The sequence below is a fragment of the Anopheles arabiensis genome, chromosome 2, assembly GCF_016920715.1.
Source record: "Anopheles arabiensis isolate DONGOLA chromosome 2, AaraD3, whole genome shotgun sequence".
NCBI lineage: Eukaryota > Metazoa > Arthropoda > Insecta > Diptera > Culicidae > Anopheles > Anopheles arabiensis.
The window spans coordinates 15,362,144-15,375,466 of NC_053517.1; the positions used below are offsets into that span (position 1 = coordinate 15,362,144).

General features: G+C 42.3%; 1 protein-coding gene across 1 annotated transcript; it reads left to right on the forward strand.

Annotated features, from left to right (window-relative positions):
* The first annotated feature begins 5,031 nt into the window (after positions 1-5,031).
* On the forward strand, positions 5,032-7,531 carry LOC120896897. The gene is made up of 2 exons (XM_040301406.1): positions 5,032-5,163; positions 6,357-7,531. Exon 2 carries the CDS (start codon positions 6,386-6,388, stop codon positions 7,529-7,531), a length of 1,146 nt encoding a protein of 381 aa, XP_040157340.1. The 5' UTR covers positions 5,032-5,163; positions 6,357-6,385.
* The last annotated feature ends 5,792 nt before the right edge of the window (positions 7,532-13,323 follow it).

Consider the following 13,323-nt stretch of genomic DNA (forward strand, 5'->3'; position numbering starts at 1 on the left):
CATAACAGCTTGTTTCTCTTGTTGCGTTCATCTTGATTCCTTGCCCAGGGGTACGATACAGCGCACTGGAAGCAAGGAAATGCTTCCTTTTCATTCAGTATCATTCTACAGAATTTGTCGGCAAATCGATCCATTCAGCCGTGAGGTTTAAAGCGTTCCCACAAAACAACACCACACGACACATTCGATCGCAAACGTTAACGGCTTATCGATGCGGATTTTCAAGCGCCAGCTCGGTTCGCATCGCATTCACACGCAGATGCTTACACGGGAAGACCGGTGTACTGAAAGACAGCAGTCATAAATTCACCCTAATTGCACCCAAAAGCCTCATCAATGGTAGAAAAACTGACTCAAAGCGTTCGCTTGAAATGGAACAAATGAGGCGTTAAGGAATGGGCCTCATATCACCCGGGCGTAAGGAGTGAGAGCGAATCTAGAGGGAACGAATGATGAATGGGGTGGAACTAATCCACCTACAGATTTTTGTCCTCAGCGCTGAGAAACAAAGATCAACAACAAATATGTGACATATCCATTGACACAGGAACAGAAAAATGTACATGTGTTATGGTGAGGAATTGTTGTGTTCTAAGGGAAATCACTTATAGCTGGCTTGATACTAAAGGAAAGTGTTGATCATATCTTATATATCTTTCGTTTTTTAATACTTATTTCAAATCAAGTTTTATTGTGTTGTATTTTATGAACTTTTGCAAAGTATTTTAGTTCATGTAACGCGCAATGAACCATTACCCTTGATCACTTTCAAGCTGATTGCATTATATTATCTTGAACTCCCTTACATTGGCTCCACCCAGGGTTTATCAACCACCCATCAAAAGGTCACCTTTGGCAAAGCGTATAAAGACAGCTGCAATGAAGGAGCCATCTCAAAACTATCATCCAAACACAATCTTCCACCCCTCACCGGCAAACCGATCGCTCGGGGCAGATGGGCGACGGAAAGGGCGGTGAATTATATGAAGCTTTTCCCCTACTAACGGTCACTATTAATCACCGCACCGGGAAAGTTAGCTCTAGTAACTGTACACTCACTATCAAGCCCTAGTTTCGGGCGAGCAGGAGGAGATCCACTGTGCCATACGCGTTCAAACCTTCGCCAAATGAGATGAGTGCTGGGACGGCCGGTCCGTTCAAAGCACTTCCAGCATCGTCCTGCAACTGACAACGGAACCACAAACGGAGGTTTTCTTTTGCAACAGGGGGCTAAAGTAAAACTTTACCCGTGCTCAGATCAGAGCCAAAGCTTGTGATATATTTTTTGTTTTTCCGGTCAATTACAGCATGAAAAAGTGATCCAATAGTTGTCGGGATTTCGTTGCTGACCGCTTCATCGCATAATTTTCCAGTTCGAGGATGCCGGGGTCGAACGGGCGACGGGCAAGACCGATCGCCGCACACACGTGCAAACACACGGACGCAAAAAATAGAAAGATGCTTCAGACTTTTCGGTCCCTCGGAGCGTACAAAAAGTATGCGCCCTACGATTGGTTTAGTTTGGTGCTGGGTTTTGCTGCAGGCTATCGAGTTGCGCTTTCAACCTTCATAGAAACACAAACCTCAACTCTAAAGAAGTGGGGAGAGAAAAAGAGAGAAAGAGAGAGAGAGAGAGAGAGAGAGGGAGATGGGAGAAGTTAAGTCGCTGGCAAGAAACAGGAGAGACTATCCTCTCCAAATTATGTATACCTCGTAGCGTTGCAGAATGCTGACAAAAGTTTTTCACTTAATTTTTCCACCGACTTTGTGTTTTATTATTCGATTATCTTTGCAGAGCCTAGTAGATGCTTCAAAGGCTAGCTGCGTTAAGGAATGGCCAGCGAGCGCTTCGTTCTTAATTGTATTATTTCTGCAACTAAGAGAGTTAAACGTCAAGGCAAAATAGAAGTTTTTACTATGATCCTTTCAACGCCAGTTGACACGTAAAGAAATAGACAGCATTACAGTACAGTAAAATTGGACATATTGACGATCAAGAAAATTCACCTTTTTATGTATTCAATCCCTTATGCTCAGTCGCTGTGAGTATTTGATTGCATTCTTTGTGATTTGTAAAAACTTTCTTTGCATTTAATGCAAATGTTTATGCTCCGATTGAATTTATTACTTCAATTTATTTTTATGTTTTATCATCGATTATAGTGATTATTTTACAGCAATCGTAAGAGTACCAAAATGTAGATTCAATTCTATATGGTTATATGGCGAATTAATCACGTGCGCGTTCTGGATAGTACACAAAGAAAATACCTGGTATAGACTACTGAGTATGCATCTTGTATCAATTACAAAGCAACCTTACTGTTGCCTCTCCATGCTACGGGGCCTCTCCTTTTTTTATATACCACTCAAACAAATTATCCCACAACAGTCCTGCTGGATAATTGATACTACAATGAGTAGCAATATAAGTTGTCATTATGCATGGGCTGGTTCACGGTTTAATCCCACTTCGTTTGACGTGCAATTATTGCAATGTCCCATCTGCCAAGCATTGTTCCAGCTCAATTGTGCCCTTTAATAAGCTAATGGGTTCTCTTTTTTATCATTTCTATCAATGCAGTGATGTGCAAGATGTGTTCTGAAGAAGTAATGATGTGGAATGGTATGAACTGATGCATGCAGTTGATGGTTATCATTATTAAACGACTTTCACACAAAGCTGTGACTTCAAATACTTAGGATAGGAGTGTACGCTCTTTTGCTTAGGAATGGAATGCACAGACCCAACTCTAAATTCTATTATCACAACAAATGCACCATCAGAGATCCAACAAACGATTGGATTACCGTTTTTTTGAGACATCCAATCCACTCTTCCTTCAAACAGCTCGTGACCACCAAACACCGTTTATTGTCTCCGCTTATTGATCCAAGCAAAAATTTATCGCACAATTCAGCGATGTAAAACTCGTAAAATCGTTCGTAACCGGATATATCTGAAACGGTTCAGATTTGGACTGTTGTCTCGACACCGTTTCATCTCAGCAGCCGGGAAGCGCAACAAAGGCAGGGAATTCGCAAGAAAACGTGCTTTACCCTTGTTTGTTCCAGCCAGCCAGTATCAAATCGTTTCGAACCGGCCATGCGGGAGAAAACTCTTGACGCTGAACACCACTTTTCCGTTCATTGCTGTGACCTGTAACAAGAGCCACCGATGGTCAACAAGCACAGTGAAATAGTCTTGCAGCGAAACACAAGAGGGCGATGATTTTCAAAAGCTCAGCAAAAATAAGAAGCCCCACCAGGAGGGTATGGTTCCAGTGCGAACGGTGGATGAACACTTTCCGTACAGCAGTAACAGCTGACAGGTGAAACAGGTACTTCCTGCACAGATCTCACCTGCAAGAATGCCAAAATATTGAAACGAAAAAAAGAAGCAATAAATCGCTATGCAACCAACGCTCGTGCTGGTTTGTTAACCATGGCGAACTTGCTCGTGAAGCGTCTCTGTTTTTCGCTTTGATGGTATTTTATTCGATTTCGGCACCGTCAGTCGTAAGGGGAGTCAGTTCCGGTAGCAAGTATTTTTGGTTTGCGCTTTGCTTTCAAAGCTAAATATAGCGACGTCAAGGCAGCATTTCGATTCGGATTACACTTGAAACAAAATGTGTATGTGATGAATTCCTCAACAGTTAGGCGCTGTTTAGGTCTCTTTTCGGGTTTTACTATCTACAGCAATTGTTTGAAAGAGGAGCTCCTTCCTATCGAAGCTTCTCTAATGAAAAATGATTAACACTTCGTAAATCATCAATTGTCAAATCTATCAGAATTTTTTTTATCTTTATAGCTGTTTGCGAATGTTGTTTTTATTGCAAAACCTTGTTCAGAAAAATTCTCAGAAACTTAAAAGCACTTTTAAGGTCCCCAGCAACCTTTCCCTCATAATACTTTCTTCAATGGCTCTCTCTCACCCTCTCTTCCCAGTAAGCCTATCATCGCTTTAGCTTACTGTCAAAATGATGTACTTTCATCGTTTCGAGGACGAACCATGTGTCACCATTAATGGACGGTTAAAAAAGCAGACTTGATTGAAACGCAACCTACTACGGGCATAGAATTTGGAAGATCCGCTACACAGTCATCCCAATAGCGATGTTCTCGCTAGCGCTTGCTCCTTACCACGAATTGATTACTCTTAATCGGCAAGAAGTGTCAAACTAGAAATAAGGCGAATCTTTTTGCCCTTTTCCTTAACATCTCCCCCTTTGCACCTTCCGCGACGCTTGTGTGTAACCCGACCGGCTTAAGGAAAGAATGAAGCTTCACCAGCTTGGATCGGATTATCATCATTCACCTCATCACTCATCCGGTCTCAACGTGTCATCGTGTCACAAAATTTCCAACGCGCACGAGAGTATCGTTTCTTTTTTCTTTCATTCTCTCTCTCTCTCTTGAAATCGTATACAATCGTCAATCTTTTGCCACTTTTACAGCAGCACAATATCATATGGCTCGTTGATCGCTTGTGAGTGAGTCTCTGCGTACTCGACTGCACCCCTAACGCCACCATTAAAGTCATTCGGCTGACAGCGAAAATCCTCGGGTGGGTAAATAAATCTGAAGTTTTCCTCTTTTTTTTTTGCTCTTCTCTTACCTTCTTCTTTGTGCTGCCGATCTGAGAAGGTATCAAACATTGGAAAGGCGCATGATTGCTCTGAGAGAAGGTGTTCGTTCCCGATTGTAGCACATCACTACTATTGTCCCGATTGTAGCACATCACTACTTTCGCGGATCGCTACAAATTGTTCGACGGGTCATCGATCGTTTCGTCATCACGCACACCATTAAAAAAAATGCATTATAAATAAAGCGGCAAAAACCAAATTCTCACTCTTGTCATTTCAAATCCTCGGCAAGCAACACGCTTCGCTCATCTCACCAGCAACTCCTTGGCACACACAAGTGGCACAGAACTCCAAGCAAACCACCCAGCTTGGTACCACGAAAAAGCACACCATCGGCTCTTTTCAGAGCCACCGATTCTTTATTAAGAACATCTTCAAAAAAAAAAAAATACAAAACACAACGTAGGGTTCCGTACCAAACATTTTGGTGCCGACAAACCAGGATTAGATATCCTAAAAAATTGTGTGCGTTCTGTGGCCACCGTGTGTGTTGCAAGTGTAAAGTTGTACACCGGTTTGTTTCATTCGCGGTCGTTTAAGTTTATTCGCGGCACGTAGCGTTTCACAAACGGCACATAGTGTGTATGTGTGCGTTCGCGAATACTCGTGTACCACCCACGGTACAAAACGCGTACCACAAAGTGTGTGTTCTGTGCGCGTCATTCTCAAACTCATTCGCGGCGCGTAGCGCTTCTCAAAGCGACACATAGTGTGTATGTGTGCGCTCGCGAATACTCGTGTACCATCCAGGGTACAAAACGCGTACCACAAAGTGTGTGTTCTGTGCGCGTCATTCTCAAACTCATTCGCGGCGCGTAGCGCTTCTCAAAGCGACACATAGTGTGTATGTGTGCGCTCGCGAATACTCGTGTACCACCCACGGTAAAAAACGCGTACCACAAAGTGTGTGTTCTGTGCGCGTCATTCTCAAACTCATTCGCGGCGCGTAGCGCTTCTCAAAGCGACACATAGTGTGTATGTGTGCGTTCGCGAATAATTGTGTACCATCCAGGGTACAAAACGCGTACCACAAAGCGTGTGTTCTGTGCGCGTCATTCTCAAACTCATTCGCGGCGCGTAGCGCTTCTCAAAGCGACACATAGTGTGTATGTGTGTGCTCGCGAATAATTGTGTACCACTCAGTGTACAAAACGCGTACCACAAAGTGTGTGTTCTGTGCGCGTCATTCTCAAACTCATTCGCGGCGCGTAGCGCTTCTCAAAGCGACACATAGTGTGTATGTGTGCGCTCGCGAATAATTGTGTACCACTCAGTGTACAAAACGCGTACCACAAAGTGTGTGTTCTGTGCGCGTCATTCTCAAACTCATTCGCGGTACGTAGCGCTTCACAAGCGACACACAGTGTGTGTGTGTGCTCGCGAATAATCGTGTACCACTCAGTGTACAAAAGGCGCTTCACAATTCGTGTGATCCATGCGCATTATCCTTGGTGCGCTATCTCGCGGCGCATATTCTTCGCAAGACAATCAATAATTGTCTGTGCATTTCGCAAAATTTGTGTACCTCCTTTGAAACAAAGGGTGCCTCACAACCTGGGTGTTCAAGGCACATTGTTTAGTGCATGCCATTTGCATCGCATACAATTCTACGAAACTTCGCATCAAAGCCTGTGTTTTCAACAATTCTTACTAACCGTGCAGTGCGCGTTGTACTAACAAAGTAAAGTGATTTTTTTTTCTCTCAAGCAACCGTGTTTGCTCAGTGAACATTAAAAATGACAAAAGCAGACAAGCTTAAGTCACGGCAAGCCAAACGGCAAAGCCTCATTGTGTCTATGCAGCGGCTTGCGCAGTTTGCAAAAGACTATACTCCTCAACAACAACAGCAAATACCCGACCGACTTGATCGGTTGTCGAAAATTTGGGAATGTTTCCAAATGGTGCAGGAAGACTGCGAGGAATGGGACGATTCCGAGAATGCTACCAGCGAAAACGAAGCGTTATTGTCACAAGCAGAGGAGCTTTACTTCGAAACAAAGGCCGCGTTAACAAGCTACATTCCGGAAAAAGCAGATCAGGTAAAAGAAGAGGTTACCCGCCCAGCAAACGTAAGTGTTAAACTACCTATCATTTCATTACCTGAATTTTGTGGTGAGCTCACAGAGTGGCTATCCTTTTATGACACCTTTGTTTCACTTGTTCATAATTCTGAAGAAATTTCCAACATCCAAAAATTTCATTACTTGCGTGCGTCCCTCAAAGGGGAAGCTGCCGGAATAATACAACCAATTCCTATTACAGCAGAAAACTATCAGGTGGCTTGGAAAGCTCTTTTGAATCGATATTCCAATAAAGTACATCTTCGTAAAATGCACACACGTGCATTGTTCGAGCTTCCAAAGCTAACCAATAGTCACGCCCCAGACTTGCGACAATTGGCTAACCAATTTCAGCTACACATCGATATTTTAAAACAATTAGAGGAGAGCATTCCTGACAACAGCACAATTTTTGTGGAACTTCTTGCTACCAAATTGGATAAAGCAACATTACAAGCATGGGAAGAACACAATTCCCAAGACATCCAGCCAACTCATCCAAATATGACAAACTTCTTGTTGAAAAGAGCTCAAACAATTGAAGCATTAGCGTTGCAGACAGGCAACCGCCCAACCACATCTCATTCGAAAATGGGTATACCTAACCATAAATTTTCCAAGAAAATGAGCACTAACACAATTAGTGTGAAACAGGACAACACACACACTTGTCCTGCATGCAAAAAAGATGGTCACACGTTGCATCAGTGTCAATCCTTTATCGCTATGCCATGTAAGGCGCGTCAAGAGTTTGTATCACGAAAAAAAACTTTGTATCAATTGCTTGAGAAGTGGACATTTCTTTCAACAATGCCCTTCTAAGTACTCTTGCCGAATTTGTAAAAGGAAGCATCATTCTATTTTACACTATGAAACGCAAACAAATAATAACCCTGAATCAGAAAGCACCACATCTGAATCAAATATCATGGCAACTTTGCATACAATTAGTTCTGAGCACAGTCCCCAAAACGTGCTTCTCGCAACTGTACTACTACAAGTGGTCGACAAATATGGCCAAAAACATTTTGCACGAGCCTTATTGGACAATGGTTCACAGCCAAACGCAATTAGTGAAAGATTGTGTCAGCAGTTACATTTAACTCGAAAAAATGTTAACGTTTCCATTGTCGGAGTTGATGGTACAAAAACAAGCGCAAGGTATCAAATACAAGCGGAAGTACAATCGCGAATAAATAATTTCGCAACAACAATGAACTTTCTAGTTTTGAAAAAGGTTGCTAGTGACACACCAATTACACCAGTACCAGCTCATTTTTGGAATGTACCTGCTTCATATCAACTTGCTGATCCTCACTTCAGCACACCAGGGCGCATTGACATGATCATTGGAGCAGGACATTTTTATTCATTGCTAGGTCCAGGAAGACAAAAATTACCAAACAACAACCAACTTGTTGAAACTGTGTTTGGATGGATTATGACCGGCAATATTCCATCCAAAAATCAAAACGAAGTTACATGTCACGTAGTAACCATGCATCCCACCATTGAAGAACAAATAGAACGATTTTGGAAGATAGATGAACTTCACAATTCAAGTTATAGTCTCAACGAAAGAGAATGCGAAAACCATTTCAAAGAAACAGTCTCCCGCGACCACAATGGTCGATATATAGTTGAAATGCCAAAACATCCTGATATCACTCAAATGCTTGGTGATTCTAAAAACACAGCTATGCGCAGATTTCAACTACTTGAAAAAAGATTAGAAAGCGATACACATCTCAAGGCTCAATATCACAAGTTTATACATGAATATATAACGTTGGGGCACATGACTCTAGTCCCAAGAGAACGGGAAGATTGTTCAGGAGCATTTTATCTTCCCCACCATCCTGTGCTGAAGGATTCTAGCTCTACCACCAAGGTCAGAGTTGTGTTTGACGGCTCTGCCAAAACCAGTACCGGTAAATCACTGAACGATGCCTTACTAGTTGGGCCGGTGGTACAGGAAGAATTATTGACATTAATTATCAGATTTCGAAAATATGAAATAGCACTCATAGCTGACATCGAAAAGATGTATCGGCAGGTTACTATGAATCCAACTGATCGACACCTACAGAGAATTTTGTGGAGATTTGACAACTCTCAGCCCATTCGAACTTATGAGTTAGGAACCGTAACCTACGGCCTAGCTCCTTCAGCCTTCTTAGCAACGCGCACTCTAATACAACTTGCCAATGATGAAGGTGATACGTATCTCAAAGCTCGTTCCGTGATTAAAGAAAACGTATACGTAGATGATTTGCTAGCAGGAGCAAATAACATCCCAGAAACAATTGAACTACGCAATCAACTGAATGCTTTGCTACAGAAGGGTGGCTTTCTCCTTCGCAAATGGTGTTCCAACGCTCCAACAGTATTAGCTGACCTACCACCTGAACTTGTTGCCACCCATTCTTCCGTCAATTTTGATCCAGATGAAAGTATCAAAACCTTGGGCATATGCTGGGAGCCTATGTCAGACAAATTTCGTATCAACATAAACATTAATATAATCAAGAGCCCTTATACCAAACGAAAGGTTCTATCAACCATAGCACAACTATATGATCCACTTGGATTGATTACCCCTATAACTATACGAGCTAAAATACTAATGCAACAATTGTGGCTATTGAACTTGGATTGGGATTCAACAATTTCCCCATCATTACAAAATTCATGGGCAGAATTTCTCGAGCAAATCCCTACACTTACTAACTTTCGAATTGACCGTTTTGCTTTTCAACCACACTATGAACAAATTGAAATCCATTGTTTTTCCGACGCTTCGGAAAGTGCTTACGGTGCGTGTGTGTATGTACGCACAGAAGACAAACACGGTTCCGCACGCGTAAATTTACTAACATCAAAATCGCGAGTTGCTCCATTGAAACCTTTAACCATTCCACGACTTGAATTATCTGCTGCATTACTTGGAGCTAGACTATTCAAAAAGGTACAACATGCATTAGATATTCCACTTGACACATGCTATTTCTGGTCGGACTCTACTGTTACTCTTGGTTGGCTAAAAGCTACTCCTAGAACATGGAAAACTTTCGTAGCTAATCGAGTAGCTGAAATACAAGAACTAACTCATGGCTTCCAATGGCAGCATGTTTCTGGCAAGGAAAACCCAGCTGATATGATATCTAGAGGAGTAGCGGTGAATGAATTCCTCAGTAGTGATCTATGGCGGCATGGTCCCTCCTGGCTTCGTGAACCCAAAGACTCTTGGCCCTTGCAAACCCCGGATAACAACATCACCGTAGAGGACGAACGAAAGGTATCTGTCCTAACAACTCAAGTGACTGAAATAAATCCAATATTTCAACGTTTTTCTACACTACAACCATTACTTCGTATTATTGGTTTCTGTTTGCGATTCATCAACAACACTCGCAAATCAAATAAAAGAATATCGCTAAATGTTCTACTGGTAAAGGAGATACAACATGCTAAACGAGCCCTATGCAAAATGGTACAAGCTACTGAATTTTCTGTTGAACTACAAGCCTTAAAAAGAAATGAAGGGTTAGCTAAGGTTTCTTCTATTCGACTTCTTAATCCATTTATTGGCAACGATGGATTAATACGCGTTGGTGGCCGGTTGCGCCATTCTGATCTGAGCCACGATGCTAAGCATCCCTTCCTCATGCCAGCTTTCCATCCTTTCACTCGCCTTCTAATCATGGATCATCATCTGAAAACAATGCACGGCGGAGTGAGCATGACATTATCATCTATTCGTGAAGAAATATGGCCATTGAACGGCATGAGAGCCGTTAGAAGTGTAACTCGAACTTGTTTTAATTGTGTAAGAGCTAATCCCACCCCAATAATCCAACCTATTGGTCAATTACCAATATCACGTGTAACAATAAATGAAGTTTTCTCCTGCGTTGGTGTGGATTATTGTGGTCCACTTTATTTGCGTCCATCTCATCGCAAGGCTGCATCTCCAAAGGCATATGTATGCGTATTTGTTTGTATGAGCACCAAGGCTGTACATTTAGAACCCGCGGGTGACTTGAGTACCACCACTTTTTGATGGCCTTGGATCGATTCGTATCACGACGAGGAAAACCGAAAAACATATACTCAGATAATGGTACCAATTTTATTGGTGCAAAGAATGCATTACATGAAATTTATCAATTCCTTCATAAAGATAATAATAAAATAACTAATCACTTGTCTAACGAAAACATTCAGTGGCATCTAATACCACCACGCGCTCCTAATTTCGGTGCACTTTGGGAAGCCGCAGTTAAGGTAGCAAAAACTCATCTAGTTCGGCAGCTTGGCACAGCTCAAATTTCATACGAATCCATGTGTACTCTATTAACAAAAATTGAAGGATGTATGAATTCAAGACCACTATTACCACTTTCACAAGATCCAAATGATTTATCACCTTTAACACCAGCACACTTTTTATTACTCAGAGATCCCCAGGCATTGCCTGAATCCGATTTACAGCATATACCAACTAACCGACTATCCCACTATCAATTGATACAGAAGTTATCTCAAAACTTTTGGCTTAGATGGACCAAGGAGTATTTAACATCATTGCATAATCAACGTAACATCAGCCGTAAACAACATAAACTTTCCATAGGCGACTTGGTAATCATGAAAGACGATCAACTACCTCCATTGAAGTGGCCTTTGGCACGCATTGTATCATTGCATTTAGGACCTGATGCTGTGGCACGAGTAGCTACCCTTCGGACCGCTTCTGGAATCATGAAAAGACCAGTCTCCAAGATATGTGCCTTAGAGTGCCACAACGAGGACTAAGTTTTGGGAATTATTCCCAAAAGGTGGCCGGTATGTTCGTTCCCGATTGTAGCACATCACTACTATTGTCCCGATTGTAGCACATCACTACTTTCGCGGATCGCTACAAATTGTTCGACGGGTCATCGATCGTTTCGTCATCACGCACACCATTAAAAAAAATGCATTATAAATAAAGCGGCAAAAACCAAATTCTCACTCTTGTCATTTCAAATCCTCGGCAAGCAACACGCTTCGCTCATCTCACCAGCAACTCCTTGGCACACACAAGTGGCACAGAACTCCAAGCAAACCACCCAGCTTGGTACCACGAAAAAGCACACCATCGGCTCTTTTCAGAGCCACCGATTCTTTATTAAGAACATCTTCAAAAAAAAAAAAATACAAAACACAACGTAGGGTTCCGTACCAAACAGAAGGCGTGTGAAGAATTTTCTTCATATGCCATCCTCCATCACATCGTCTCACTCGCTGACGTGTTAGGGATTGCTTTCTAGAAAAAATAGACAAAAAAACGGCAATCTACTCCCGTTCCTCACCAAAACTTATGTTGAGAATTTTATTCCTTCGAGTAGTAATGTACAAAAGCGAAAAGTGAGGAAAGGTATCTTACCAGATTCTTGAATCAATTTCTGTGCATTTGATGAGTACACTACCCGTTTTCCCATGACCGGGCCGTGGCACCATCGGGATGGGCAAATAAATGTAACCAAACGACATCAACTGAAAATTGACAGTTCCGTTCCCCGGCTTGTGGATTACGAATGTGTGAAAGTGTATTTTATGTCACTTCTTCCCGTGACATCACCCACGCAGACCGTTGGACCATGTTGGCGCAATGAAACGCAATGGTAAAAAGGTCGACATGATCTCGGCTGTCCATAAAGATGGGACGATTTTACACCTTCAGTCATGACCACAACCTCCTACACCCATATTGCTCGTCCTTCGGGCGAAGCTATAAAGTGTCCAACAGGAAAATGAGTGACAGTATTTTTCGGACCTTTTATTGCCGCCCTCAAACTGGCAGACATGGCCAGGACATGCTTCATTCTGATTGAGGAATCAAAATGTTTGCACATTATTTTTTTCCTTCCAGAAAAAACAAACGGAAAGGAAAAGGGAAATGTTTACGATGGTGATAAAGCTAACCTCAGTACTTGCGTCACAAATTGAAGCTTGATAAAATGGCACGTGGTTGATTTGATCGGAAAACCACTACATTCCGTGAAACATTTGTGCTACAGATACAATATTCTATACACAGCAAAAGTCCTGGCTTGATTAATCTTTTTATTCCAATACCAACGATTTTTTCAATATCAAATGTAACAAAGCAGATTTCAAGCTACGCTTACAGACCAACAGAATTTTTTGTTTCGGTTTTGCAAAGGAATCGCTGTACCAGGCGGACAAAAAATACAAAAATAAGGGCGGCAAAAAAGAAGCTTCAAATCAATATAGAGCTTACCGGCACAATCATGCTGCTGGAAGGTACGGTGCAATTGATAAGAGTAACCCACGGTCAATTGAACCCGCACGCCGCAGAAATGATGGGCAAACCTGGAAATGGAAATCGTTTCCCGCTTTTAACGAACTGTATAGCATGCGCGCCCGCAACTTCCAGTGCACGTTACCATCGCAACGTCGTCCGTGCGCTACTGGGCGTCTCCATAGCGAATCGCACCGTTCGCGTGCGCCAAAAGACTCAATCGAGCGTGTAACTTTTATGCGAAGCAATTGTATGGCAAGATCTTTGCGAGTTTGTGATTCACGTTGATTTGCGCCGGTTCGTT

Coding starts and splice junctions, on each gene's coding strand:
- LOC120896897 (XM_040301406.1), top strand. CDS start 6,386: ATGACAAAAGCAGACAAGCTTAAGTCACGGCAAGCCAAACGGCAAAGC.